The sequence below is a fragment of the Cydia strobilella genome, chromosome 4 (assembly GCF_947568885.1).
Source record: "Cydia strobilella chromosome 4, ilCydStro3.1, whole genome shotgun sequence".
NCBI classification, from domain to species: domain Eukaryota; kingdom Metazoa; phylum Arthropoda; class Insecta; order Lepidoptera; family Tortricidae; genus Cydia; species Cydia strobilella.
Window position 1 is genome coordinate 8,011,253 of NC_086044.1, and position 27,834 is coordinate 8,039,086.

The following is a 27,834-nucleotide window of genomic DNA, read 5'->3' on the forward strand; positions in this document are numbered from 1 at the left end:
TGGGACAAGCTTTACATGCGTACCTAAGCATAAATTTTAGGTCTGTGTGCGTACCATTCAACTACATACCTAGCTGTCAGTGTCACAAAAATAAGCAGTGTTAATCATCGCCACTTGTTTACTGTTACGACGACAGATCTAAAACATAATGTTGACGGCCGGCGTGTTTGTTTCAGACGTCTCCTGCGCCGACGCCGGGCCGCTCGCTGTGCGTACGCACGGACTCCATCGAACTCTCTCCTTCATTGCTAATATCCCCATTGACTCTACTGTACATTCAGTGCACAACGCTAGTGTTTCTAATAGTTAATTGTAAAAAAAATCAATATTTAAAGTGCCTCAACGCGGTTCGTTATAGGTATTATAGGTATTCGACTTGATTAAAAGTGGTGAACTATTTCAAATTATTGATAATGGACTCGAATTTTGCTTGAAGATTGGCCAACTTACTTTTCCAATGCGGCTTGGAGATTCACGAAATATGACATAAAGGTATGTGATTAATTAAGTATTATATAAACTACTACAAGTTTATTGCAATAAACATAATCTGCAATATATATGGATTATATGGTACATTAAAAACAAACTAACATCTATAATCAGCGGTTGCAATATTAAGTGACTATATTATGACGTCCGACTTTCAACCCGAAGGTTGCGGATTCAAATCCTGGCTCGTACCAATGAGTTTTTCGGAACTTATGTCCAAAATATCATTTGATATTTACCACTGGCTTTTCGGTAAAGGAAAAACATCGTGAGGAAACCTGCATACATCTGCGAAGAAATTCAAAGGTGTATGTGAAGTCCCCAATCCGCATTGGGCTAGCGTGGGGACTATAGCCCAAGCCCTCTCGCGTATGAGAGGAGGCCTGTTCCCAGCAGTGGGACGTATATAGACTGAATTATTATTATTATTATTTCTTTGTCCTTGCCTATCCATGGGGTCTTGCGATGCTAATACGTTCTACGAGAAAGCTGCCAGCTCTTCGGTCACCAGTGAAGTCGACCATTCTTTTCGATAGCTCTTTCAAAAGTTATGGAGCATTAGAATCTCACGGGCCAAGGGTTTCAACCTCAAATGGCATAAAAATGTACTCGGGGCCGAGACCCCTGTACTTTTGGACTTTATATAAGCTTTTCGGCTGCTTTAGCCGCCGCACCTGCTTGGTTACTGGTTCCGGTGAGGTGGGAAGGGCTGGCCTGTGCTGGGCTGTGTGTCTATACAGGATACGTCCCACACTAGCACCAACCGCAACCCCAAGGAACCATAACACTAGATAACACATACACTACACACACATACTACTACATAATTGTACATTTAATAACGTTTTTAGCCGGTGTGTAGTCTCAACTGATTTATTTGGTAATTTTCTGGAATTTTTAGACCGGACATATACTTACCTTTTTTGAATACCTGTATACATCCAGCAAATTGCGTGGCCACTTAATGAATTAATTCATTTATAATGTGTCCATGTAATTTTGCAGCTCGTTGTACCTATTTATGGTACCTATAGTGAAGTCATTTCTTAACAAATTCGTTAACAGGTAAAATAGGGGTAATAAAAGCCCTTGACAGGTTTTATGTTTGACTTAAATTATTAACCTATAGGTACATTATATTACATAAAATGTTAATAAGACACTTAGATTGAGTTATTTTATTTATTTTGGTAATATTAAAACGTCAAATTTTGAACAATCCAAAAGCCTCGTCCCGTGCTCTGAAAATGTCTCTGAGAATGTAAGTGACTAGTGAAACTAATTTGAGTAAAAGCGAACTATGACGCTGACTGTTTTTATGGAGCCATAATGCACGACGGTGACATGGAAGGCTAGTTCGCTAATCTAGCCCCCCGCACTAAAGCGCCCAGTGACCTATTATTGCTCTGGCGATAATCCAGCGGCGCGACATTCGCCATGGCCTTGTCGAGGTTAATATATTATTTTAATTGCGGAGGTGTTCGCACGGCTATTATTACCACTAACGTCTTATCTAAGCCGCCATTAGCGCTATTAACGCCGGGAAGTTATGTCTTTATAGAGCTTCCTGAAAGGAAAACCTTTTTCCCCTGCTAATTTGACCTATGAACTTTTAATGCGAAGTTAAACTCTTTGTTGCCTGTGTAGCGCGTAGCGCTATAGTATTTTAGGCAAATTACGCATTACAAATTACACTTAAAAGCAATGAAAATAGATCATTTTCGTACACATTAATTTTTCCATACAGTGTTTAATACATTTAATTACTACAGTGTAAAATGTGCAAAACTGCCTACACAGAAAGTTATGATTACAAAAATAAGTCTGGTTATACATTCCAGGTAGGCATGTAAAGCTAGTTACACACTACAACTATCTTAAGAGAAAATAGTACGTCTACACTAATAAGAATGAGATCGATTGATGGGGAGTTTCGCACAATGTAATTTTGACAGTGAATTATGTTTTCTCAGTCTTCACAATCCCAGTGACCGCGAGCACTCGTAAGCTCTGGGCACGAAACGTCGGAATGTATTTTACATCCACTATACCTACGCGATATAATACCTACTGTCTAGATTGTATTTGATTCTTTACTGGTTTTTAGTTTTTTGAAGGCAACTTTTGTCGAACTATTCAAAACGGTGCTTATTTCGAACTGTACAGTGTGTGGAAGCCACGTGATAGAGTTGATGAGTAAATTCCGCGCTAATCGTAAACACGGCCGACATTCTGTTTGTCCACAATCACCGGGAAACGTCAACACACGCGTATTCGCAAATCGAGTACACCACGCGTTGACGGTTTCAGTACAGCTCACGTGGATATTATTACTACCCCAGTATATAAATTACGCATCTATGACTGGCAAACAACCAAGAAAATACCGGTAACGGTATAACAAACAGGTGTTTCATTATTTCCTATGGTAATTTACTGGGCCTGATAAACATCTAATGTAGAGTTGGCTTTTCATATCGGTATATCTAAGTAGATGTATGATTCTTAATAACAAAACTTTCGTGAGAGACAGACGTATCAAATATATTAAAAAGAATAACTCGTGTAAATAATTTCGCTTCATACGAGTAGCTTCAACAGTGTGTGGCTCACACACGTTGGTGGATGAATGTAGTACGACACGCGATGAAGCCTAATATGACGAATTTAATGTGGTAAAAAAAAAATTACATGTTTTCGGTTTTTTTTTCTATTAAGTCAACCTTTTGCTTCTCATTCTCTTTTATCTCTATTCTTTTTCATGACATTTCTTTCTATTAAACCGTGTAGTGTAAACATTAAATTGTTAAATTTTGTACTATAACCCCTCTTAATATTCGCATCGCACCTCTACAATTAATATTAGATCTATTCTCAGCTCTAATAATGGAAACCTCTGTAAATGAGACAGATATTTATTTATGCCTGGCTATCTGGGACATTACTAGAGTGGTTAAGTGAAATACCTCTTTAAGTGAGACAAATTGGCAGCTGCCTATTCTCATAGAAAACAGGATAGGATTCACTGTATTATATTAATTAATATATTGTTGAAGTATTCTAACTAGAGATGGGCCTAATATTCGGTAATTATTCGGTAATCGGCATATTCGTCAAGTTTTACAATGTTCGTTATTGGCCGAACTATCCGGTTAAAAGTGCCAAATATTCGGCAATTTTTATTTATTATGTTTGTCTTGTTACAACACAGTAAAATGTACTCCTCCCGAACTTTTCAAGTACTTTCTTCAATCAGGTTATGTTTTCGCGTTGTCATTAAAACACAATATGATGAGATTAATGAGACATGTTGAATCCATAGAATGTTTTGATTATTTAGAGGGTGTGAATCACCTAGGAAGCAATTAATCTTTAGCTACTAATGTAATTCATGCATTTTATATGGTTTCTTAGAATGATACCGATGAACCGACTAATTCGACCGAATATTCGGTTCGGTAAGATCTGAGCCGAACATTCGGCCGAATATTCGTATTCGGCAAACTCCATATTTCGGCCCATCTCTTCTAACTGTTTTTTGTGTAGAAGCTAATGTATACAGATATTACATGTTGTTATAATTTTAGCGTCTACAGTACGCATACAGATTTAAGCAACTTTATCCTAACTAAGTACTAAAGATTTTTATGATAACCAAAGATTACTTCTGGAAGATCAAAGCCACGTTATTCTTGTACGAGTATACACAATCGGTGATCGGGAGTTGAAAAATATTAATTACCAACCTAAATAGAATTCAATACGCGAGATATCATGCAATTTACCTCACCATCTAATTAATTACAGTTAATTATATCGTTAAAAATAATAAACACTGGATACATGGACACCCTATTTTTGTTGAATAGAAGTATAGTGTGCGTCAACTGCCATTGCTTTGGCGTATGGAAGGTAGAGGTAAGGTTACACTCTCCATGTATCAAAAAGTGTCCGTCAAAAAACCTTAACCACCTATTTAAGGTTTTTTGACGGACACTTTTTGATACATGGAGAGTGTAACCTTACCTCTACCACAATACCTAGAATATTTGATAAAAAAATTCAAATCATTGACAGCGCACTTCACTCTGTCAGTAACGCCTACGTTCTTAGCTACTCTAGCGCTACTCTGGAGAGATTTGGAACTATTATTATTAGCTGGACACATTTGCAACAGTTCTGCCATAAGAAAGTGTCGTCCTTCCTCTACCGTCCATACTTTGGCGGGGAATTTAACAATTTGACTATGGACGGTATAGAAAGGACGACAATCTCTTATGGCAGAACTATTGCAAAAGTGACCAGCTTTCAGCTGTAAATAATAGTTCCTAATCTCTCCGGTGGCGCTAGTTAGGCTCTGGGACTCATGTCCCAGAGCCTATATGGTTCATGTTATACTCATGTATAACATGAACCATATAAGGCAACAAATAACCCGACCAAATTACGTAGGATGTTTTTGGTAGTATTTCGGTGTATAGTGGCGCCGCCTAATTACTGTTTTTAATGGACACTTTTCATACATAGAGATTTGGCTCCTTTATATGACTATATACCTCTACCGCCAAATTCATGGAGACTTCCATGAATTTGCCAATGACAAATTGACAGATTATTGTTCATAATTTAGTTTTTTTTTATGGCTGTCACTTTGGAAAGAGGTTTTTAAACTTTAGACTAGTATCTTTATATAGTTTGTGCTTTGGACTAAACCATTGGTAGGGTGACAATGATTTTCAATTAAAATTTAATTTTAATTTAAATAGGTACCATAAAAATAACTTAAACTTGTGTTAGTGCTACATAATTGTGATTCGACATCGATAACTGAATTAGAAAAACTGGTTCTTGATCACCGATTAAATTTCATTGGTTAATATTTATAGAATGGATTCAATAAGTCTGCCTGATTATAATTGGCGTCCAATTATATTTGCACTGTCGACTTGTCTAACCAATAATCACTGCCGATGCCGGCTGAACGAAAATAGGACGATTGGTAAATAGAGCCAAAAGCAAATTAACTGGAGTCTCAAATTGTCGCAAATCTTAATGAAAAACTGATTTAAAATAAATCACTTAAACTCTAAGGGGGTTCGCCTTTGTACTAATGACGAATATTATTTTTCCTGTTTTGTTTTGATTTTTGTACAATAAAGTGTTTTACTACTACTACTACTAAATCAAATCGATAATCACGATCATCTCCCATATATAAGAAACAATGAGAGATATTGACCATATTGTAAAGAAATTCGACGATGATGAAATTTTGTATATTTTTACTATTTTTTTTGGTACAAAAATTTCAGAAGTCCATCAAATATATGACATGTTACATACTGTTAGAGAAGACACATTTTGTGATATAGGTACCTAGACAGTTACCGAGACTAATTAACTGTCATCGCTGGTTGCAGCGACACTCGACAGGGCCTGCCCACCGCGTCGCTGCAAACACGATTCCTAATTAGATATCCAATCCTCACCACCCTCCCCAGTAACAATTATTTAGATTCAGACAGATATTGTTTCGCAACTCATAATTGAAGAGCTTTCATTAGTCGCAGACAATGTTAGTAGTCTCTAGATAAGTAGTAGTATTGTAGACGAGAACAAGCATTTTAAGTAAACTTGCATCGTTTATTTTAGGAACTACAATAATAAAAATAAAAATGTTACAGTAATGAAATTAATTAATCTACTGTAAACTAACTAATAATTAAAACTGAACTATTATAATAGAAGTTCATGTGATAAAAGGCATTAAATACGAACGTAGGCTCAAAAATATCACACGAGTATTTTAATGCCTAATTATGTAGAATTGTAGAGGTACGTGCACTGCTTTACTGCTACACAAATAATATAAATTCTATATGATTTTGTTCAAGAACCGCATGTTACTACCACCGTTGCGGCATTTGATCACTTGCAATTGACATTAAATTTCGAATAAAACGTATCTCGTCTCATACTAGAAACAGTCTATAAAACAATACAGTCATTCGACGAAGCCGTCTAGACAGGACAATCGTGCGGGGTGCGAGGGGTGGGTCGCGCACCCGAGCTGCATACATCGCCTTTGTTAGTAGCTCGGTACTACTTACAAGGCTAGCGTGTCTTATTTGAAATGTGATTTTTGGGCAGTTGTGTAATAGTACATTACTACGGAGGCCGGGAAGTAAGGGGTTGCCGGCTTAATACACATAGACGGATAGTTATGAGGCCGATAACCCCTTCTCACGCCGAGGTATGTAATATGTATAGTGCTTTTCTCAAACATGCAATGAAATAATAATAAAAAAATGATGATGATGATGATTGTTTCATGTCCTAATGTGATAGGTTATTCAGTGCGTGGGACATTAAAGGGGAACGGAAAAATGATTATTTTTGCGCTACGACGCACGGTTTAGGAGATACAGCCCTATAATAGTTATTTGTTATACAAGGGTGCAAAGTTGTATTTTACCCGCGAGTGTGGAATTCAACACACGAGAAGTAAAATACATTTGCACCCGTGTGAAACACAAAACTTTTACCCTCACTATAACGAGGAAAGTGCAACATCCACAGGCGTTAGATCATCTTCATCACTGGAATCACTCATTTTTTTACGATAATATAACAGAAAACTCTGGAAGTTGTGTATTTTTACGTGTTGGAGTCGGTGAGAAAATTTTTGTTGACAATGTTGACATTTCTGACGATGCGTTTTGAAATTGCATCGACTCAACTTGTGCGTTCAGAATTACATTCAACATCATTTAAAAAAACAAATGCTTCTTATGGAATTTAAGGTTTATAACTTAAAATCATTAAATAAAGCCAAATTTGGTATTTTTTATAAATATCTCAAACCATTTATTTAATGATAATTAATATCGAACGAACCATTATTATGAGCGTTTTACGTTTTGTTATGTGTCAAAAGCTACTTAAACACGCTCCATCCAAGACAAATAACTTTCCCCACTAGTGGATAAAATGCGTTTTTCCCCGCTTGTTTTAAAGGATAAAAGAGGGCTTTCCGAGCTAGTGAGGGGAAAAGATTTTTTTTTTTTCAATGTTATTTATTTAGTCATGCAGAAATCTTTATAGGGCTGTATCTCCTAAACCGTGCGTCGTGCAAAAATAATCAAAATTTTTGTTCCCCTATGAAAACCCCTATACAATAATAAAAAAAAAGAAAAAAAAGCGTAATGGTAGAATGTCATAGTCATAACATAACAAACCAAAAATATTGCTTGTAGTTTTTTTAATGGCTGAATGTCATGATGCTGTGTCACAACTCACAAATATAAATGTGAGATGGAAATTAAAAGAACCGGACAAGTGCGAGTCGGAGTCGCCCACCGAAAGGTTCCGTACAAATTTAATTTTTAGTATTTGTTGTTATAGCGGCAACAGAAATACATCATCTGTGGAAATTTCAATTGTCTAGCTATCACGGTTCGTGAGATACAGCCTGGTGACAGACAGACAGACGGATAGTGGAGTCTTAGTAATAGGGTTCCGTTTTTAACCTTTGGGTACGGAACCCTACAAAGAGCCACGTCCCGGCCTAGGCCTGCAACTTTGTATGAAATTTCATTAAAGACTGTCTAGCCGCGCCCTAGTCTTGATACTTCCCAGCCAACATAATAAGAACGAATGTATGAAGAACATAATAAGTAAGTATCAATATTTCATTGCATGTTTGAGAAAAAGTCTGTGACAACCCTACTGTGTTCTTGTGCGGTGTCGGCATTTACGCAAACATCAAAGGTACCATACTGTTACTTTTACACTGTGCAGAAATGAGAGCCAAATCAAATTCTTTAGTTTTTATAGCTGTTGGAATATTATTATTTTTACTAAATAATACCTGACATTTTCACAGAAAAGATATCTAAACAAATAGTTTATCTTTTGCACAAAAACGCACACAACAAAATAGTTTATTATATTTAAAAAAAAATAGTAAAAATTTTAACAAAATATTTTATAATATTCTAACAAAATAGTTTATCTTTAATGCTGGCCATAATTTGCGGTTTTTGTGTGATAAACTTATGAATAAAATAATTCTAATTTAGTTTATGGAAAAAATGGTCCTAAAAACCTACTTATATAAAATATCATACCAAAACTACTTAAACTCAAAAGATACTTAAATGTAATGTTATAATCTTCGCCTAGTACCCACAACACAAGCCGTGTTGAGCTTACTATGGGCCTGCCTATAGTGTAATTGTCCTCTATTTGGACTTAGCTTATGTTGAAAACTACAGTAGGTATCTGCAATTTTAGACTGTTAGTAAATATTTATACTATGTACTTATCAACGTAAATATTGTAAACATTGATGATACCATTTTTGTTGGCCAATCTTCAGATTCTTGGAACTGTGTCAACACCGAAATATTCATCCTTGTCTGCGGCAGATATACAAATGTTCCACTTTGTTATATCAAAGATTATCTCGAAAAATATAATAATACATAGCTTGATTATTAATGCCTCCGCGCATACCCAATATGCTATAAAACATATTCATGGCGATGCTGCACTGCGACAACCATATTTGAATCGTCTCGGGTGGAAGCGCGCAAAAGAACAAATAATGAAATTTAAACTTTACGGATCCTAATAATAATAACAAAAATAAATACATACTTATAATGGTCTAACAGCTTAAATTACTTACATGTCTTGTGAAATTTCACTTTAATCCAATTGAATATATACTTAGGTAAAGGACGTGCTGGATGTTGTTCAATCTAAACATCTCTAGTTAACGATGTAAATTTGCTACCTATGTAAACTACTTCATTACCTTAACCAATTCATCCATCAGGACCAGCTAATGTGTAAAATGCTTTTGCAACTATGACGAGCTAGCACCTTGCAAACGGTAAATTAGTTCCATTTAATATCGCGATTGCAGCGTTACCTATTCTCTCTATACCTTAATTATTCTTTATGCATGCCCTTTGAATCGTGAGAGAATCGTCACCGCTAGCTATGGAATTAATCTCCGAAATGAACTTCAATGTAGCCCTTGAATGGGTCTGACTGCTGGGAGCTACGAGCAATTCCAAATGCATACATGAATAACAAATGATTGTTCTTGCTTTTCACTAATTTGCTTGCAACCCGTTCTTAACCAGTGAATTAATTTTGATTCTACAAATTGCCGTTCAGCGCTTAATTTACGTATTTCAGTCTAAAATACTTTGAACCTAAAGGAATAAGTAGTTGGTGAACGGCAAATGTTTAATGAAATAATATGAAACATCATCATATTCGTACTTTGGTCTTTAAGCTTCTGACATACCTGTTCCTTTTACCTATAATAAATTGTAGTCGCTTTTAAAACTTAGGTATAGGTGATATTTTTTTATGGTTCACCTCGCTGCGGTTGTGGACTTCAATCAACGGACGGAAATGAAATGTTATTTCCATTGTGCCTGAAAATTTCCACTAATGCCGCACGAAACAGCTAGTTACTTATATTCTGAGCTATTGTACAAATGTTTTCATTTAGTAAAAGAACCTTTACCGCCTACTTATATTGTACGCGTTTTGAGGGTTTACGACATAATAATGTCATGAGCATTTCGGATTCCGTAAAATGTCAAGTGAGCATTAATGTTCACAAGCTGCCTTACGAGGTCTTTTATAGTATGTAAACCAAACAGCCATAATTGTTACATTATTGCTGCCCGATTCACAAAAAAAAAAACAGAGTCAACCGACCAAAAACTTGTAAGTAACTTTGGCCTTATCAAGGAAAAGGAATGATGAAGTATTACACTTTAGTAATCGAATTTAAACTGAATGTTAGTATGTCTCACACATTAAATAATTTCACGGTTTACTCACTTGTTTTAGTCACTCGCGCGACATGTTTCGGCGAGCCTAGGTCTCCTTTCTCAAGCACTAATAGTGCGAGCAGCGTTCACGACGACCGTGTATTGCGTACTGCCGCGCGCCGAGAAAGCCGGTTGGGGAGGTCTTGCGCTATCGTTGTAGGCGGGCATAGTGGTGTGTTTGGGTTTGGGTTACCTAACATGAAACATGTCGCGCGAGTGACTAAAACAAGTGAGTTTAAACCGTGAAATTATTTAACACTTTAGTAAGTAAGTAAAGTAAATAAATAAACTTTATTGCACCACAAAAAGTAAAATCGAATTTAGGTATCAATAAGAAGACATAAATACCTCTACTACGTGAATACGTGATATTTAACAAAAAATAAAACGCTCTTTTAGCGTGTTATCGATGCCACAAACAGGCAAGAACGCAAACGACGCTGAAACTGTGCTGTGACACTGGCGTAGAACAAACCGTATTGTACTGCGTTATTTTCCACTTCGGCGGAACCAGCGGTATCAATGCAATGATATTACTACAAACAATGTTTCTGTAAAGGGAATGTGAATGTAAGATTTTTCTTTCGCCAGTAGGTAACTGCTAAAGTTTGCATATCCCGAGTGGAATCCGCATAACAATGCCTCAGACACTACAATGGAGCACGTCGCAGGCGTTCGATTATAATACTTATTGAAGTGCCGGGCTATTTTACATGCAAAAAGGTTTGTGAATGAATAAATTAGAAGAATAGACGATATTATGACTTATTGAATGAATCTAAAACGCATTGATCAGTCACTAGATCTTCTTGGAAAGTTTTGGAGTTTTGTTGTTGATTTTTGATATTTGAACACTGTAGGTAGGTATAGTTTGAATCTTCTCAAAATGATTTTTACGCCAAAGATACTAATCTGTTAAACAAAAGCCATTGTTTCTTTTCTGTGAGAGCGTGGCCATTGTGTTTGAGCGCGTGACCATAGTGCCTGAGCGCGTGCCATGCGATTAACAGATTATATAGGGTCTTTGGTATAAAAATCATTTGAGAAGATTATGTCTTAGAGTACACATTCAGATATTTATGAGCATTTTAGTCGCTCCGATATATTCGATGGTTACTGTACCCATTACTAATGTTTGAAAAATGAATTATTAGTTACGTCTCAATTAGGAATCCAAATTTGGACAAGTTGATGGCTATGATTATCTAAGCATGCCTGAAGCATTTAATTCTGCTTTATGCTAGTATGTAGTAAAAACGTATATTGAGAGAAACGAGTATATTGAGAATATACCAAGTTTTTGGACCAAGCCAAAGAAAAAAATCAACGTAGTGACGTATCAGGAGCTCAAAACAGTGGCAGAAAGAAGAACGGAGTGGCGGTTACTCCACCGACAAGAGCCAGGCTCTTAAGAGTTATGATGATGATGATTGAGAATATCAGTATATTCTCAATCTCAAAGCATAAGGAAGACATAAGTACGTCGGGCACGCGTGCTGCAGAATGGAGAAAGCTTTTAACACAGCGCTTTCTTCTTGTCACAATGGGTATATCTTACTCGTAGTCGCATGCCAGCGCACTTACATGGGGCATTATAGCTAAAGCCAGAGTAACTGCATATCAAAAATATGCTCAAGCCATTAAAGTGAGATTTACCCCGCCCGAGCCGTTTGTAGGTCTCGTTTCTAAATTGAAATGAATGGAAGTGCTATATTTGGTCGTTCATCTGTTTCAGTGACAAAGGTGTTTTATGTTAAATAAATTAAAAATGATATTGTATTTAACACAAAAAATATACCTACTACTACTTAATCTGTTATAAGAACAACAAATTCGGCATCCCATTAAATGCATTTGACTAAGTTAACTATTTAAGGCACATGTCCTCCAAATCCTCCAATTGAATAAAAATAAAAACCAAAATTCAATCTTTTTCCACTTGCGATTTATAATCCTGCCCGCAGCGTTATTAATGCGCGGTACGGAAATTTTACAATCCGCATCTAAGTATAATTCAAAAATTGTTTATTACAATCGCGATTAAATATCCCTATTATGTATGGCATGTATTTTATATATTTGCACGAAAGAACTCATATGTATTTGCATTTGTGGAAATTGCCGTAGATGATTCTACTCTTATTAATTTATGTTTCTATCCATTTAATTATTTATATTCTGAATAATGTCATTGCAATGCATTTCCATTAGTTCTTCGACTCAAAATTTAATCAGTTTATTTCATTCAAACGCGTTCAAACAATGGAAGCACGCACATTTATTTAACTTTTCCAAGAAATTTGACGGAGCACGTCATAGATCGCGCATTAGGGTAGGTAGGTATATCTACGGCGCCGCCAGACAGATGCGGTCGTTTTACAAGGGAATTGAGAAACATTCATCTTACTTTATATTTACAGTTTGTTACAGCCTGTCTGTTCCATTTATCCTCGTACTAGTCGCTTTGCCCTTAATAATTAATTTTCCGATCAGCCCATCCCGTTTTATTCCAGGTTAATCTCTGTAAATGGCTCAGCGTTTACGTGGCTGTAGTCTCATAATATAGAATAAATAAAGCTAGCTACGTTGGGACGAACTCGCTGTTTTTGTTCTTATTTCTCATATTGAGCGAGGTAAATATACAATACCTATTTGATGCAGGCTTGCCGCATCTATATGCTTGCACAAAGGGGCAGGTAGCTTTTTTATATTGATTTACTAGAGCGAGATGAAATTGGGAAGGCATCGATTCTGCCCGGATGTTTCGCTGCATTTGCAGAGTTAGGTGCAGGCCTGAGCAAACACGGCCGTTTACAAAGAGCTCTCCTGTTATTCGGCCGTCGGCTGTTGGCGCTCGGCTGTCGGCTTCGGCTCTCTTGTTCACCCTGTAATTTCCACACACGTTTGATTGACCACGAAAACAATGCAGTATACAGGTGTGCGCGAATTTCAGCTGCATTCAATAAATTCGTACTGACGAAGTCATAAATATGTATACATAGATATGTATACAGTCATAAATATGTATACATTTAATTCCCCTATGCTTCTTTAACCTTTTGTTTGTAGTTAAAAGGTAATAGTAACATGTTTACTTTGCCGTAAGTATTTCGTAGCCCACATTTAATTATTTCTATTTGTTTTATAATTTTTGTTTTTCTCCTACATGTTTTCCAAAACACTAGTTTTTTTTTTCACTTGACTGTTGTGTCAACCAACCTTACCCTATCTGTACCACACCGAGTACTGGCCTCCGCAATACAGGCTTGCCTAGTGCGGGGACCACCGATACCGAGTTTGCATATTAAATTAGTGAATAAGTCCGTAAATATAGGTTACTTAATAAGTTTATTGTACCTACTTATCTTAAAAAAATATTTTTATATTTTTCATTTTTTTCATTTTTCATAGGTACATTAGTGTTAGTCTGTAAGGTATTACAGTCATTTACCTAGAAACTTGGGCTCAGTTAAATATTTCATTCTACATATTTGCAGATTTAAAAGACGGAAATGGGTACAGTGTCGTACGCTTACGTCTACTCGTACAAGAAAAAAAACCGGCCAAGTGCGAGTCCGACTCGCGCACGAAGTGTTCCGTACCATTACGCAAAAAACCGGCAAAAAATCACGTTTGGTGTATGGTATGGTATGATTTGTTGTATAATCACTTAAATATTTATTTTATTCTGTTTTTATTATTTGTTGTTGTAGCGGCAACATAAATACATCTTCTGTGAAAATTTCAACTGTCTAGCTATCACGGTTCATGAGATACAGCCTGGTGATAGACGGACAGACAGACAGACAGCGGAGTCTTAGTAACAGGGTCCCGTTTTTACCCTTTGGGTACGGAACCCTAAAAAGAGGAATAAAGTTTCAGACCAAGAAACCACAATGTTCGTTAAAGCGCAGTATAAAAACATGAACTGGCACGTGTTTCGCTTTCGGTTTTTTGCAAGATTAATTCACGCTTCACGCACTACGTATCATACGTATAAGATGTTGTAATTAACTTGCATCTTACTGTTGGTTTAGATTTTATTATGATCTGAGTAAATTGAACTAATAGGAATATGCACTGCTACAGTCACAATCAAATATATTTTAATATGCTTTAAATAGCACACTTTCTGTATAGTATTTTCAATGACGACTGTATGAAGTCAAAGTCATTAGGCGAAATCTACTATTCCATATTTACCCATCAGGCCATCACTGTTACGTGCCTAGAACGGTTAATCGACTGTGTGTAATATAATATAACCTATAAGATTTATGCGGCCAGTAAATCTTCCCCATCGGAAGCGGATTACTGATGTGGATTTAATTAAGCGCTAGTTAAAGGTATAACGCTGTGAAGGTAAAAATGGAACCTACTCATAGATTGTTACATATATTATATTTATTAATTTTGTGTTACGATTTTCACATTTATTTTATAGAAATGGGAGCTATAATTTAAAATACATACAATGCCATACCAGGTTCCCTCTTTGGGTATGTGTATGTGTGTGTGTTCTTCTTCTTCAGTCGGTCCCTCAATACTGAGGATCGTGACATCATGTCCTTCTGCTGAAGACCAGGTTCCTCCATAGGGTTCTGTTCCTCGCCAAGCGCATGTGTGTTATATAATTTGTAACTTTTGTATTGAATTTTGTCGTATAAAGCGCCCAGCAATTAAATGTTTGAAATTCCTCTCCGGATATTTCCATGGCGTCAAACGGGGTAACAAGGCAAAAATTATTATTTATTAAGGTTGCGACCTATTTCGGAATGCTGATATCTTGCAATGAAAATTATCTATCCTCTCGCGTTTAAAACCGTATTCATTGCTAACGGAAATGATTATGTTACGTTTTCACGTGCAGCTGCCAACACTAATATAGGTTTTGATCATAGTAATTGTTTATAACCAGAACTAATCAAACTGATGATAATAAATAATATACATTCTCAGAAATAAATATGTATGCGCTAGCTACGTGCCCGACTGTAGGCCGAGCACATGATTGGCGCGACAGTATCTCGCCGCGAGATAGACTACCCGTCTTTTACTAACTGTATGAATTAAAGGGGGACGGGAAGTCTATGTCGCGGCGAGATACTCTCGCGCCAATCATGTGCTAGCCCGGCTGACATACGTATACCAGTAGGCCGAGCACATGATTGGCGCGACAGTATCTCGCCGCGAGATAGACTACCCGTCTTTTGCTAACTGTATGAATTAAAGAGGGACGGGTAGTCTATGTCGCGGCGAGATACTATCGCGCCAATTATGTGCTAGCCCGGCTGCTAATTGTCCACATTATAGTTATTTGACAGTTGACAAAAATGTTGGCCCACCAAATAGCCGAACCCGAAGCCGAACCGGTGGTAGGTCTTAAAAAATACGTCCTCCTTACATGTGTAATGCGTAATGCGATAGCAGATTGAAAAATTGCACCAGCACTAACCTCTGGTATTCAAACATGTGCGGGTGACGTTTGGAAGATTCAGATAATTTCCTGGCGCGGAGTGGAACGCATCGCCGACGCGCAGGTGGTGACGCGCTTACAGCAAGAACTCAAAATAGAATGTTAACAAATACCGGTGACGTTTTTGTTAAATACAAATGTTTATATCGCAAATGTTTGTTTTGTTGTTTGTTTGTCGTAGCGGCTTTGTTTTTTATTTACGCTGTAAGCTGTAAACCACATATAATTTTGGTTTTATTACTTAGGTAATAACGCCGTCTGCCTGCTCGTGGGCTGACCTTTGAAGGGCTGTATTCGAATCGAACTTGTGCCAATTTTTTAAACTTTCGGAGCGATTATTTCCAAAAGTATACACTGAATCAAAAAACGCGTTTAGCAACCTTAATGTTATTTTTAAAGACCCCTGAAATGATGTGCCAGATGTTGCCATGCCATTACTTTTTTTTACTTAGTTAGATACCCTACTAAAAATATATTTTTATAAATTTTAACTTATAAATTAAATAGGGGCTCACAAAATATTTTATAAATTTTATTAAAATATGTATGTATATCTTATAGTTTCCGAGTAAAACGGCTGTGATATACGGACAGACGGACATGACGAAATTCATGAGATAGTGATTTGATAAAAAAAAAACCGGCCAAGTGCGAGTCGGACTCGCGTTCCAAGGGTTCCGTACATTACATAATTTTTAACAAATGTATTTTTTTTATGTGAAACGTGAGTTTTTAAAAACCCGTAGGGTCGGATCAAAAACTAAGTAATTAAGTCCGACTCACTCTTGACTGCACATTTCTAATAGATTTTCCTGTCATCTATAGGTAAAGAACTATTTTGTGTATCTTTTTCAAAATTTTAGACCCAGTAATTTCGGAGATAAAGGGGGGAATGGTCATTTTTAGCTATTTTCTTAAATAACTTCTAATCTATTTATTCTAAAATTCCAAAAAAAATATATTTGAGATTCTCAAAATGAGCTCTTTTATTTGATATGTAACACGATATAGGTTGAAAAACTTTATTTTTAAATTTTCCCATTTACCCCCAAAACTGGCCCCCATGTTGAAAATTCATTTGTTTACGTTACATGTCCGTCTTTGGGTTACAAACTTACATATTTGTACCAAATTTCAACTTAATTGGTCCAGTAGTTTTGGAGAAAATGGGCTGTGACAGACGGACAGACAGACAGACGCACGAGTGATCCTATAAGGGTTCCGTTTTTTCCTTTTGAGGTACGGAACCCTAACAAACTAATTGCTATGGATAAAATTGTTGTAAGCAAGCCCCCATTAGGTTAGTAATAGGCAGACATCGTAAATTGCGAGCGAAATCCATTGAAATGACGTATGACAACCAGTTACAACCCCTAGTACTTCAATGGATTTTGCTCGCAGTTTACGATGCCTGGTAATAGGTATACATTATAATGGATATTTATACGATTTACATTAAATCTGCTCCATCAGAGATTTCCAATAATCGAGGACGTTTCCACAGGGCCTTGTGAGCAAAGTACGCGGGCCCAAAATAGACCGAAGGTTGCAACCTTGCTTGTTTTCGTCAAATATATTCGCGTATCGAAGTTGTGATTGTGACGCACGCACGGGGCAGGGCGGGGGTGCGGCTGTTACGTCACGAGTGACGTCACGCTACGCCGTAGACGTGATACGAACGTAGCGGCTGTGAGCGCTTTCAGACTAGCGTTTTTTATACGCTGTTTTGTAAGCTTGTAATGGCCCGTGAGGTGTATTAAAATTTAAATATTAGGGTGGTCTTTATTCGTTGAAGTTATATTTTTCTATGGGGCACCCGCTTAATGTAAAATCTACCACTAAAAAAACAATGTAATTTTTTTCAGAATTTTAAATACATTTTAGGGGTCGCTACCGGACTGAAAATTTGGACCTTCTATCCAAACTGTATTTTTTTTCTATGTTGTTTTTCGATTTTTCGTTGTGTTCGGTGTATTGTGTATTGACATTAATGTGCAACTTAACATAAAATTACGCCGTTTTCTATATTTTATTTAAGTATATTTAAGGGATTCTATGTATTAATTTAGAGGTGCGTCCATACTTTCCGTTCCTATAAACTCAAATAAAAGATATTAAAAAAATTTGCAAGTTAAATTGGACTTTAATACACTGAATCGTCGTTCCACAATGAAAAATCGAAAAAAAAGAGAAAAAAAAAACATATTTTATAGAGGGTCCAAATTTTTAAGTGTGCTAGCGATATAATATTGTCTTCGGTTACCGCGATAGGTAGTTACTCATGAAATAAAACTATATACCCCCCGGGACGGTGTCACCCGTTGACAACGAACGCTGTAAAGGGTTCGCGAAACGTCGGGATGTAGTATAGATTCAATTTACGCGATATAATCAGTTTTCATAGTTTTATTTCATGCGGTAGAGATCCCTAAAATGTATTGAAATATTCTGGAAAAAAAATAACAAAGGGTTTTTAGTGGTTGAATTCATATTAAGCGGGTGCCCCGTAGAAAAATACAACTTCGATGAAATAAGGACCACCTATTAAACATTATAGTATAGATCTAATAATCTCAGTGCAATTTGCCGGAATTAAATAAGTACTGGATAGGGACACACTGGAATTAATAGCAAATATAGTAAATCAATATGTAATATATCATTTTATTTTAATAATATTCCGTCCTTCTTGCAGTAGTATATGAGTCCAGTTTTTTAATGATATAGGAGGTAAACGATCAGACGGATCGCCTAATGGTAAGCGATTACCGCCGCCCATGGACACCCGTAACACCGAGGGGTTGTAACTACGTTGCCGGTCTTTAAGATGGGGCTCGCTCTTTTCTTGAAGATGGTTTCAACGAAAATAATACCTATTCCAAAAACAAATACGATAATTTTTTTTTTTTTTTTTTTTTTACTTTATTTAGAACACAAACAGTCACATATACAAATGGGTTTGAAGTACAAATGTACTTAACATACTTAAGAAAACAGACCTGGAGGTTCATTAGTAAGTACATAATGTTAACATACACACTAAACAGCAAAGATAAAAAGGAGATAAAAGAAAAACATGAGCCTACGGTTGTCCTACCGGAAAGCCGGAAAGTTACATTTATACATTTACTTATTTATATTTATACTTGACATATTAAAACAACTTATGTCTAAGTTTCATTCTAAGACTAGACAGGGAAGTGTGAAAAGGATCAATGTCATGTAGGTGCTTATTATAATAATTTGGGACTCGTCTGAAAAATGTGTGCCGAGCGTAATTCTTGCGGGCAAAGCTGATATGAAATAGAGGTCTAGAACGTAGGGGTTGGTGCGGACAACTGAAAGTGACTAATTCTAAGAGATTCGGACATTTTATCACACCTTTAAGAATTTTAAACAAGAACATTACATCTAAGTAGTGTCTTCGGTTATAGAGGGAAGGAACACAAAAATGCTTCGCTGCTGACGAAGTGCGTTCGAAGTAATTACCCGTCCTGTAACAAAGTGATTTTAAAAAAATATTTTGGATCCTTTCCAGGCGATCAATATGGACTTGGTACTGAGGTGTCCAAACAACACAACCAAATTCTAGTATACTCCTAACAAAGGAATAGAAAAGTAGTTTATAGGTATTGGGGCGCCTGAAGGGCTGTCCAATTCTGAGAATCATCCCCAACTTCTTATAAGCTCGCTTACATATATTATCAATATGTAGACTAAAATTCAATTGCGAGTCTAAGGTAACACCTAAGTCCCTAATGGAATATACCCGGGCTATATTTCTTCCAGCCAAAGTGTAATTGAAAATTAACGGGTCATTTCTACGATTAAAACTGATTATGAAACATTTATCAGTATTTAAGAAAAGCTGATTATCTGAACAGTAGAGTAAAAAGTTATCTAAGTCATGCTGTAATGCACGGCAATCTGCTTCCGAGGACACAGCTTTGTAAATCTTTGTGTCATCTGCATAGACGAGGTGCTCAGAGTTCCGAAAACAGGATGCCATGTCATTGACATATAAGATAAACAATAAGGGACCAAGGTGCGATCCTTGGGGTACTCCGGAAGGTATAGGAAGAAAGCATGAAGTATAACCCTTCAAGGCAACCGCCTGACTGCGATTGGACAGGTAAGACTTTATCCATCTAAGGAGGTCGCCGTGTATACCGAGCTCAAAAAGTTTCTTGATTAAGTTATTGTGATTAATTTTATCAAAACATTTCGAAAAGTCAGTATACACGACGTCCACCTGACAGCCAGAAGATATCCTATTGATAATGAAATCGGTAAACGTCAGGAGATTTGTATCAACGCTACGACCCTGACAAAATCCGTGTTGGCTAGGCGCAATGTGTTGAGAGAAAGCAGAAGTAATTTTGTTGTAAACGATTTTTTCAAAGATTTTAGCAAATATGTTTAATTTACTAATGGGCCTGTAATTAGTAACCAGGTGCGCATCGCCACTTTTGTAAATTGGTGTTATCAAGGCTTTTTTCCAAGAGGAGGGAAAGTGACCATGAGCTAAGGACTTAATAAAAATTTGAGTTAAAGGCATTGCCAATTCACGGGCGCACATTTTGATAAAAAGGGGGTGAATCAAATCAGCACCACTGCCCTTTTTAATATCTACTCTTTCTAAAAACTTGAAGACGCAATCCTCGGAAATATCAACGGTATTAAGATCAATCAGGGAATCATTAGCTACATGCAAGTAATCGGGTAAGACAGAAGAATCAGTAACAAACACAGAGTTAAAATATCTATTAAAAAAATTACTAATTGTGTTACCATCTTTAGAAATTTCGCCAAGGTAAGACATTTGGTCGGGAACACAATTACTAGGGAATTTTGACTTCATAAATGACCAAAAATAAGTAGGATCACTATGTATTCTGTCTTCAGCCAATGAAATAAAATTATTATAGCATTCGGTGGCTAATTTGTGCTCCCTTTTTCTCAATAATGTAAATTCCGCCCTGTCAAGAGGATTACCGTATATTTTCCACCTTTTATGAGCCGATAGTTTTTGTTTGCGAACTTTTATTAGTGCACGAGAAAACCAAGGAGGATATCCAGTGTTACTGTTAACGCTTTTATGTGGAATATGACTGGCAATAAGTGTTCTAAGAACCGAATAAAAATAAGTAACTGAATCCTCAACATTCATGTTATTCAGACACGACCAACCGGTCTCAGATAATTCCTTGCGGATAAGGTCATAGCTGCCGCGGTGAAAAATCGGTCTAGTACATTGATTAGGCAACAAGCGCGGTAAATAACTCATTAAGTTTAGGGCCAGTGAAATATTCAAAGCCTTATGTTGCGGATCCTCCCGCGTAAGCGGTGACGAGCAGGCACTAACCGTGCAACCGGCATTGGCCATTACTAGATCCAGCACACGTCCATTTATATTAAAACAATTGTTATATTGGTTTACCCCAGTTAGAGCGATGAAGTCGGAAAGAACTATAGCAGTTGGATCTTCACTAGTCTCAATATTGAGGCGATTTGAATCCTCACACAAGGACCATGAAGCATAAGATACATTAAAATCACCTACAAGGACGAAAATATCTTCTGGGTAGGTATTCATTATCCTAGCAGCATTGTCGAAAAAGCAACGAAGAGAACTGATATGATTATCATTATGTGGAAAGTAAACACAAACAATATGCAGCAGCGGCCCACGTGCCCCCGGTCGGTCGGCCGGCTGGCGGCGCGAGGCGCGCGGGGAGTGGGGCGCGGCGCCGGCGCAGGCCCGCGGCTCCACGGTGAGCCACAACTCCTCGTGTCGTTGCGCCGCGCACCACTCGTCCCGGCGCGATACACTGAGACCGCGCCGCACCGCCACAAGCACGCCTCCGCCGCGCTGTGCCGATCGCCCCGCTCGATCCCGTCTGTACACCTCATACCTGCTATCAAAATACTCACTACTAAAAAAGTCAGGGTTCAGCCATGTTTCAGATAAACAAATGAGGTCATAGTTCGAATTAATTACACTAGATAAAAAGGAATGCGATTTTGTCCGCAATCCCCTTACGTTCTGATAATATATTGAGATGCTATTATTATCTATTATTGATGTATAAAGAACTACAATAGTAAGAAAATATTACTTTATTATTTTTATTCAGACGAGTCAATTCAGGTATTAAAAATAGAAATGAGATCCTGTGAAATTCTAAGCTAGTTTCCTGCCCATAGGGTATACAATGTAAAAAATGGCCTAGTACACGACTTACGTAATTACTTTTTATATGAACGCATATCAACACTAACATCGAAAATCTGAGGCAAATGTTATGGATATGCCAGTTACTGTTATCAAACATAAAAAGTCATTTTAATTTCTTTAAGTCAGCTTCGTTTGTTATGACATAAACTTTGGAACTATCACTCTTCCGCATGTGTATTTTGCACTGCTTAACCCATAGGTAGCTGAAATTTAACTCGGCTTTCCTATCGCGGGCCTGCCTAAGTAGGATCTTGTTTACAGCCGTAAGATGTTCGTTCACGTAGACGGGAACCGCCTGTCCCAGGAGACCGGCATCGGCGCTGGTGAGGCCGCGGCGCGCGCGCGCAGCCGCCACCAGCTCGTCCTTGCGACGTCGCTGGCAGAAACGCACGATGATCGCCGGGGGCCTGGGGTCCGCACGGGTTCCGCTACCCACGGATAACGGGAAACGGCGAACGCGATGTATTGAGTCGACATCAGTTTCAAGCAGACCAAAACCTACCTTCAAACATATATTATTTAAGATCGACATTAAATTCTCGTTATCTTTTTGAGGAACGCCACTAATTTCGACATTGTTCAGCCGGCAAAACTGGTCTCTGTCACGTTCGTTGGCTTTTAAAGTAGCAAACTCAGCCTCCAGCTGTTTTAAATTGGCTTCAATAGATGGGAGGCGGTCAACTTTACTCTCTGTGACGGTAAGCCGCACATCGAAATCCTCTAGTCGACTTTCAATCAAGTCGAACTTTCCCTCGAGATTGGCAATTCCCTGATTTGCTTGGTCAAGCCCACTCTGCATTTTTTGCATTTGCACCTTAAAACCTTTGAACTCCTTCACAAGTTCAGAGAGTGAGTCATTGTTTTCCGACTGACGGCATGGGATGCACCTCCAATTGGATTTTTTATCTGCTGTCATCTTCTTATAGGTGTTTTCTAGCATTCCGGAACACCTATAGTGATAATACCCTCCACAAAAGGAGCACGGTACATCACCATCACCAATAAAATTATCACCACACTTATTACACGATGACATTTTGGACTCAACCGTAACAGGTCGCGGATACGGCTCAGATTTCAATGGCAAATTAAATTATGCAGTTAAGCGCGCAAGTTAACAATAACACATAACCGGTCGCTGGCGCGCTCGATCGATGACTGATTATACACTTGGAAGTTCGAGTTGGTCCCGTCAGATTCCGTGCACTGGTTTGTAACACGTTGAAATTCGCGCATGTATGCGCGTATGTCTAAAGCAGTTTCTACAAGCAAATAAATAAAACGCTAGTCTGAAAGCGTCTGCAACTTCCTGGCTGTAGAGCGCTTTGTCATCAAAGTACTCAATGTGATTTGAAAAGGTATCGCAATGATGATTACTGAGAACAAACAATATATTTAATGCATTGCTAGGACGCTATTTCAGGAGTAGGTACTGGACGACCCATTTTTATATTATTATTAAGTGTCTAGTTCACTAGATCACGTTGGCTTTGCTGACTTGAAAATTTATGTAATGCAATGAAATGTGCACATCATAAATTGGGGTTGATAGTTCCACAAAAAGTTACAAATCGTATGCAATAACAATAACCCCTCGGCACGGTACGGTGCAAGCGCGTGAGAAAAAGCGCAACTCGTACCTGTGGCTTCTTTGGTGGAAAACGTAACATGACGTGAATGCAAGTCTTTCGTCCATGAAAAATTCAATTTTTCAATCTATTCTCCCACGTGCATTCAAAGTAGATTTCAATCGAAAACGTGTGGCTAGCCCGCAATTGCTTGCACGACTTAAATGTGAAAAATACCAAAAATATTTGCGGATAGACATTTATGTAATAAACATGAGCTGAATCCAAAAACAATATTCGTGACGTGACTACGCGGCTTGTCCTATCGTAAAAATTGTTCAGTAGGAGCTATATATTATTATCTCGCAAAGCATGTAAAATAGTATATAATAGATTATACAACAAGGGCATAAAGCGATCCATTTCTACATGAGGCAATTTAGTCGAAGATGAAAATGGACATTTATGCCTGAGTTATACACTCTACTTTTCACTTCGATTGCGAGTAAAAAATACAAAAATATCCAATATTGTAGGTTATTTTACCGTATTCATTCAAGACTAAATTTTATTTCATGCTCTAGAACATAATAAATAACTTTATGTCGTCTACTCGACTTAAATTCGAACTTTACGAGCATGAGAAGTGAAAAAGAAATTTATGTCATTTCAGCTAAATTTTGTTGATGTGTAAATATATGTTTTCGACTTTGATAATAAACCCAAACGCCTTTTCCGTTAAAGTTTTCTTACGCATAAAAGACCGTAATAAGTTTTAATACAACGGTAAAAAAGCTCGCAACACCGTATTTAACACGGACCCTTTGTCTCCTTCGTTAACTGTAAACTGTTTACCCAATTAAACATCGTAAAACAAACAGTACCCTGTAAAATAAACAAGCCCGTAGGTCCCCGAATCCTGCCTCTCAAACCTTTTACTTACCCTAAGGATATTTTAAACATTTTGCCATTCCTTTACTTCAAACAAGTCGGGTTTGCATAGACGACTGCCAAACTACATTACTATATCACGCCATTTTACGAGAGCTGGACTGGAGACTTAAAGACTTTTATATCGCGCTTCGAGTTTTGTCTTGAGTTATCTGGCTAAAAGTAGAGACGTAGATATGAACCTATTCATTTACAACATCTAGCTAGACACATTTGCTGCAGTGTTTCATTGAATAAGATTTTATTTACTACAAAAGTTATATTATATACCACTAGACGTTAATTATTAAATAACATAGAAACAATTGAAAAACTTAAATTTTATTTACCTATCCGGCGTAATTACGAAGTAAGTAGGTACCTAATAAGTTACTGTCTGGTATTTCAATGTTTTATAAGTTATACAATACCTTATTGTTGTACATACCTATGAAAGCAATAAATTACTGATTACAAGGCTGCGTCGCGGCAACAATGGTGCTCTAATTAACCTCGAGCATATAGGCATGGCTTGCGCAAAAACTATATTGATTTTAAGATTCATATTTGATAGGTACAAAATTAAATAGGTGGGTATTAGCGGCGGAGAATGTCCGCAGATTAAATTAAATCCTTATTTGCTGGTATAAGGTGGTTTTATCACTTTTTTAGTAATTACACAATGATAAAACACCATTTCGCCAGCCCCTAACAGGCGCCTGTTAAAACTACGACGTCGTTTTATAATTGTACAGTTTTACGGTTCTTAAATTGTACACTAAAATTTAATTCATTGCTTCACTTGAAGCTTTTCTAATTATGATTATGTATCCGAGTCTTTTTCAAGAATGTATTTTTTTTTGTCTAATTTAACTAAAGTGCCATTTTCAACCAAAGGGGTACTTATTGTCGGTTGTCAATAAGGCGCTATTTCCATATAGCTTCAATTCGAAATCAACCTTATCGACAAGCGACAATGTGGTACCTTTTGGTTAAAAACGTCACAAATCTATTACTTTTACCATTTAATAAGATGTTTAAGATCTGCCACCTAAAAGCAACGACAGAGAGTGTCACCATTTTAACTGCGTTTCAACATTTTCATTAATTTGAAAGCTGTGAGCCAATCCCTAAACCAAGTTATAGAGCCATATCTATTTGAATGCATTCAACACGCTTACACCCGTTGTGCGGGCGCGGCGCTCCAATCAGTTGAAGAAGAATATTTCCCAGTGTAATATTTGCTCGGATCTAGAATCACTACAGGCAACTGTTTGAGCGAGCGACGGAACTTCTGCAGCGTGCCCTTGTCATACTGGGTTTAATAGTCCCCAAGTCACTAACAATATACAGAGAACTTTTATTTGTAAACCTTACCTTGTCTCATTTTTAAGAAAATTTGTTTATGGGTAAAATACAATATCTATTACAAATGCTTGGGCTACGGTCTCCTTAAAACCCCAACCGCGACGGACAGCGTGCTATGACGTCACGACAGGCAAGTGAGCAGCCGCTGTCTGCTGCTCGCCGTGGGCGTGGGTGCCTGGTCTGTTTGACCACACGCCATCCGTGGCGGAGGACTGCCACGTATCATACAAACAGTATTAGATAGCACTAAACTCATAAGTATCTACTCATATTTTCTTTGGTAATCAACTGTATTATTTACAATCGACGCCTCGGCGGGTGACCTTGGTCGGCCTCAAGTGCAGGTGGTGAAAAATCAAGAGGTCGTATTCAGTTAAAATAATTATTAAGATAAGATAAGATAATTATTGATTTGCTTAAACATGGTAATTTTAATTTCCAATTATATGATATGTATATTAGTTGCGTGCTTTTGCTTACTGCAACAAAGTTGATGTAATTATGTTCTTACTGAATCATTTGATGTAACTCTGATTACGGCCTCTAATTTTTTTTTATATACGACGATAATTGCGCCGTAGCTCGTGGCAATTAAGTATAATGTATCAACAATACCTAAAAAAAAACACACGCGCGATCGCAGCCTTATATTAAAAAACATATTAAATATGTTAAGATCGGGTCACTAGCGTATTTTAAGTCGAAAAACGGTCGACGTGTTTCACTTCGTACCGAGGAGTATCATCAGGAGCTTCCGTTGACGGTGACACACCTCGGTACGGAGTGATACGTGTCAAGCGTTTCTGGACTTAAAATACGTGAGTGACCCGTTCTTAATATATTTATTATGTCTGTGTCTCACGGAAGTTTTGTTATTAAATTATATTAAAGAATATTAATATAACTGTGAAACTACATATTAAATCCTTCATGTAAGCTAACTTATTCCAGCAAAGTTGAAAAAGATGTTGAGCTTAAAGAGAAGTTCCGCTGTCACTCCAAACACAAAGTTAAGGTAATCATTTTAAAAAGTTTATAGATATAGTATTTAAATACATAATTTAAACAATTAATGCATGGTTTATAAAGAGGTTTATTTTTTTGTAGGTATATAAAGAGTGCAAAACAATGAACTTTCGGGGCAAAAATAAATTGAACAAAGTAGATATACCATGCGACGGTGTCTGTATTTCTCCGAGTAGAACACATGGAATGAGTTTTCGCGTTAATAGCGACACGCGAAAGCTCCATTTCCGCCATCGCCCGCCATGCGGTCGCTAACATTATTAATTTTTATGGCTTAATTGCCAATTTAAGTTTTAAACGGAATGTATAGTTTTAAAGAATACTAAATTTTGTTACTGGTAAAATTTTCTGTAAGTTATATTTTGTTGTCGAAAATATTCATTCAACTACCGCGACGGAGGTATGGCAAAAAAAAGCATCAATCTATTGAAACCTCGTTTGAGGAGTAAAACGGAGATGCGTTATCTAGCTAACTTAACTAGGTATATCAGATTGTAGTGTAGAGAGGTATATCATTAAGAAAAGGAATAATGAAATTATACCTTAGATATTAGATAATAGAGTGATTCATAGTTAACCTAATAGAAAACTTAGTAGGTATATAAAGTATTGTAAATTAATGTATGCCTCAAGGGCCTATTTTATTTTAATTTTAATTTAAGCTAGTTATTAATTTCGTTTACGTAGTACCACTGTATATATCTTGTATGTAAAAAATATTATTAAATTAACCTAAAATTAATGTTAGTTATTACATATTGAGTTCCTAACCACTCGTCATGTTAATTACACCATCCGTCCGGCACCCGACATATCAAAATAAAAAGTACAAATTAACTATAACTCATATCTAATGGATCCCGCTTTTTACTTTTA

At 37.0% G+C, this 27,834-nt stretch overlaps 2 protein-coding genes across 3 annotated transcripts in view; one reads left to right on the forward strand and one right to left on the reverse strand.

Moving 5' to 3' along the window:
* Nucleotides 1-331: 331 nt before the first annotated feature.
* LOC134740960 (inactive dipeptidyl peptidase 10) overlaps nt 332-27,834 on the forward strand; it is a 125,457-nt gene continuing 97,954 nt past the window's right edge. For both annotated transcript variants that reach the window (XM_063673635.1, XM_063673636.1), the window contains exon 1: nt 332-492. The gene's annotated coding sequence lies outside the window, so the exon portion shown is untranslated. The remainder of the gene's footprint in view (nt 493-27,834) is intronic.
* LOC134740558 (uncharacterized) lies at nt 19,168-23,223 on the reverse strand. Its single transcript, XM_063673075.1, has one exon. It carries the CDS (start codon nt 23,100-23,102, stop codon nt 22,170-22,172), a length of 933 nt encoding a protein of 310 aa, XP_063529145.1. The 5' UTR covers nt 23,103-23,223; the 3' UTR covers nt 19,168-22,169.

Bases quoted from the DNA above. Each gene is read 5' to 3' on its own strand.
- LOC134740558 (XM_063673075.1), bottom strand. From the start codon at position 23,102: ATGTCATCGTGTAATAAGTGTGGTGATAATTTTATTGGTGATGGTGAT.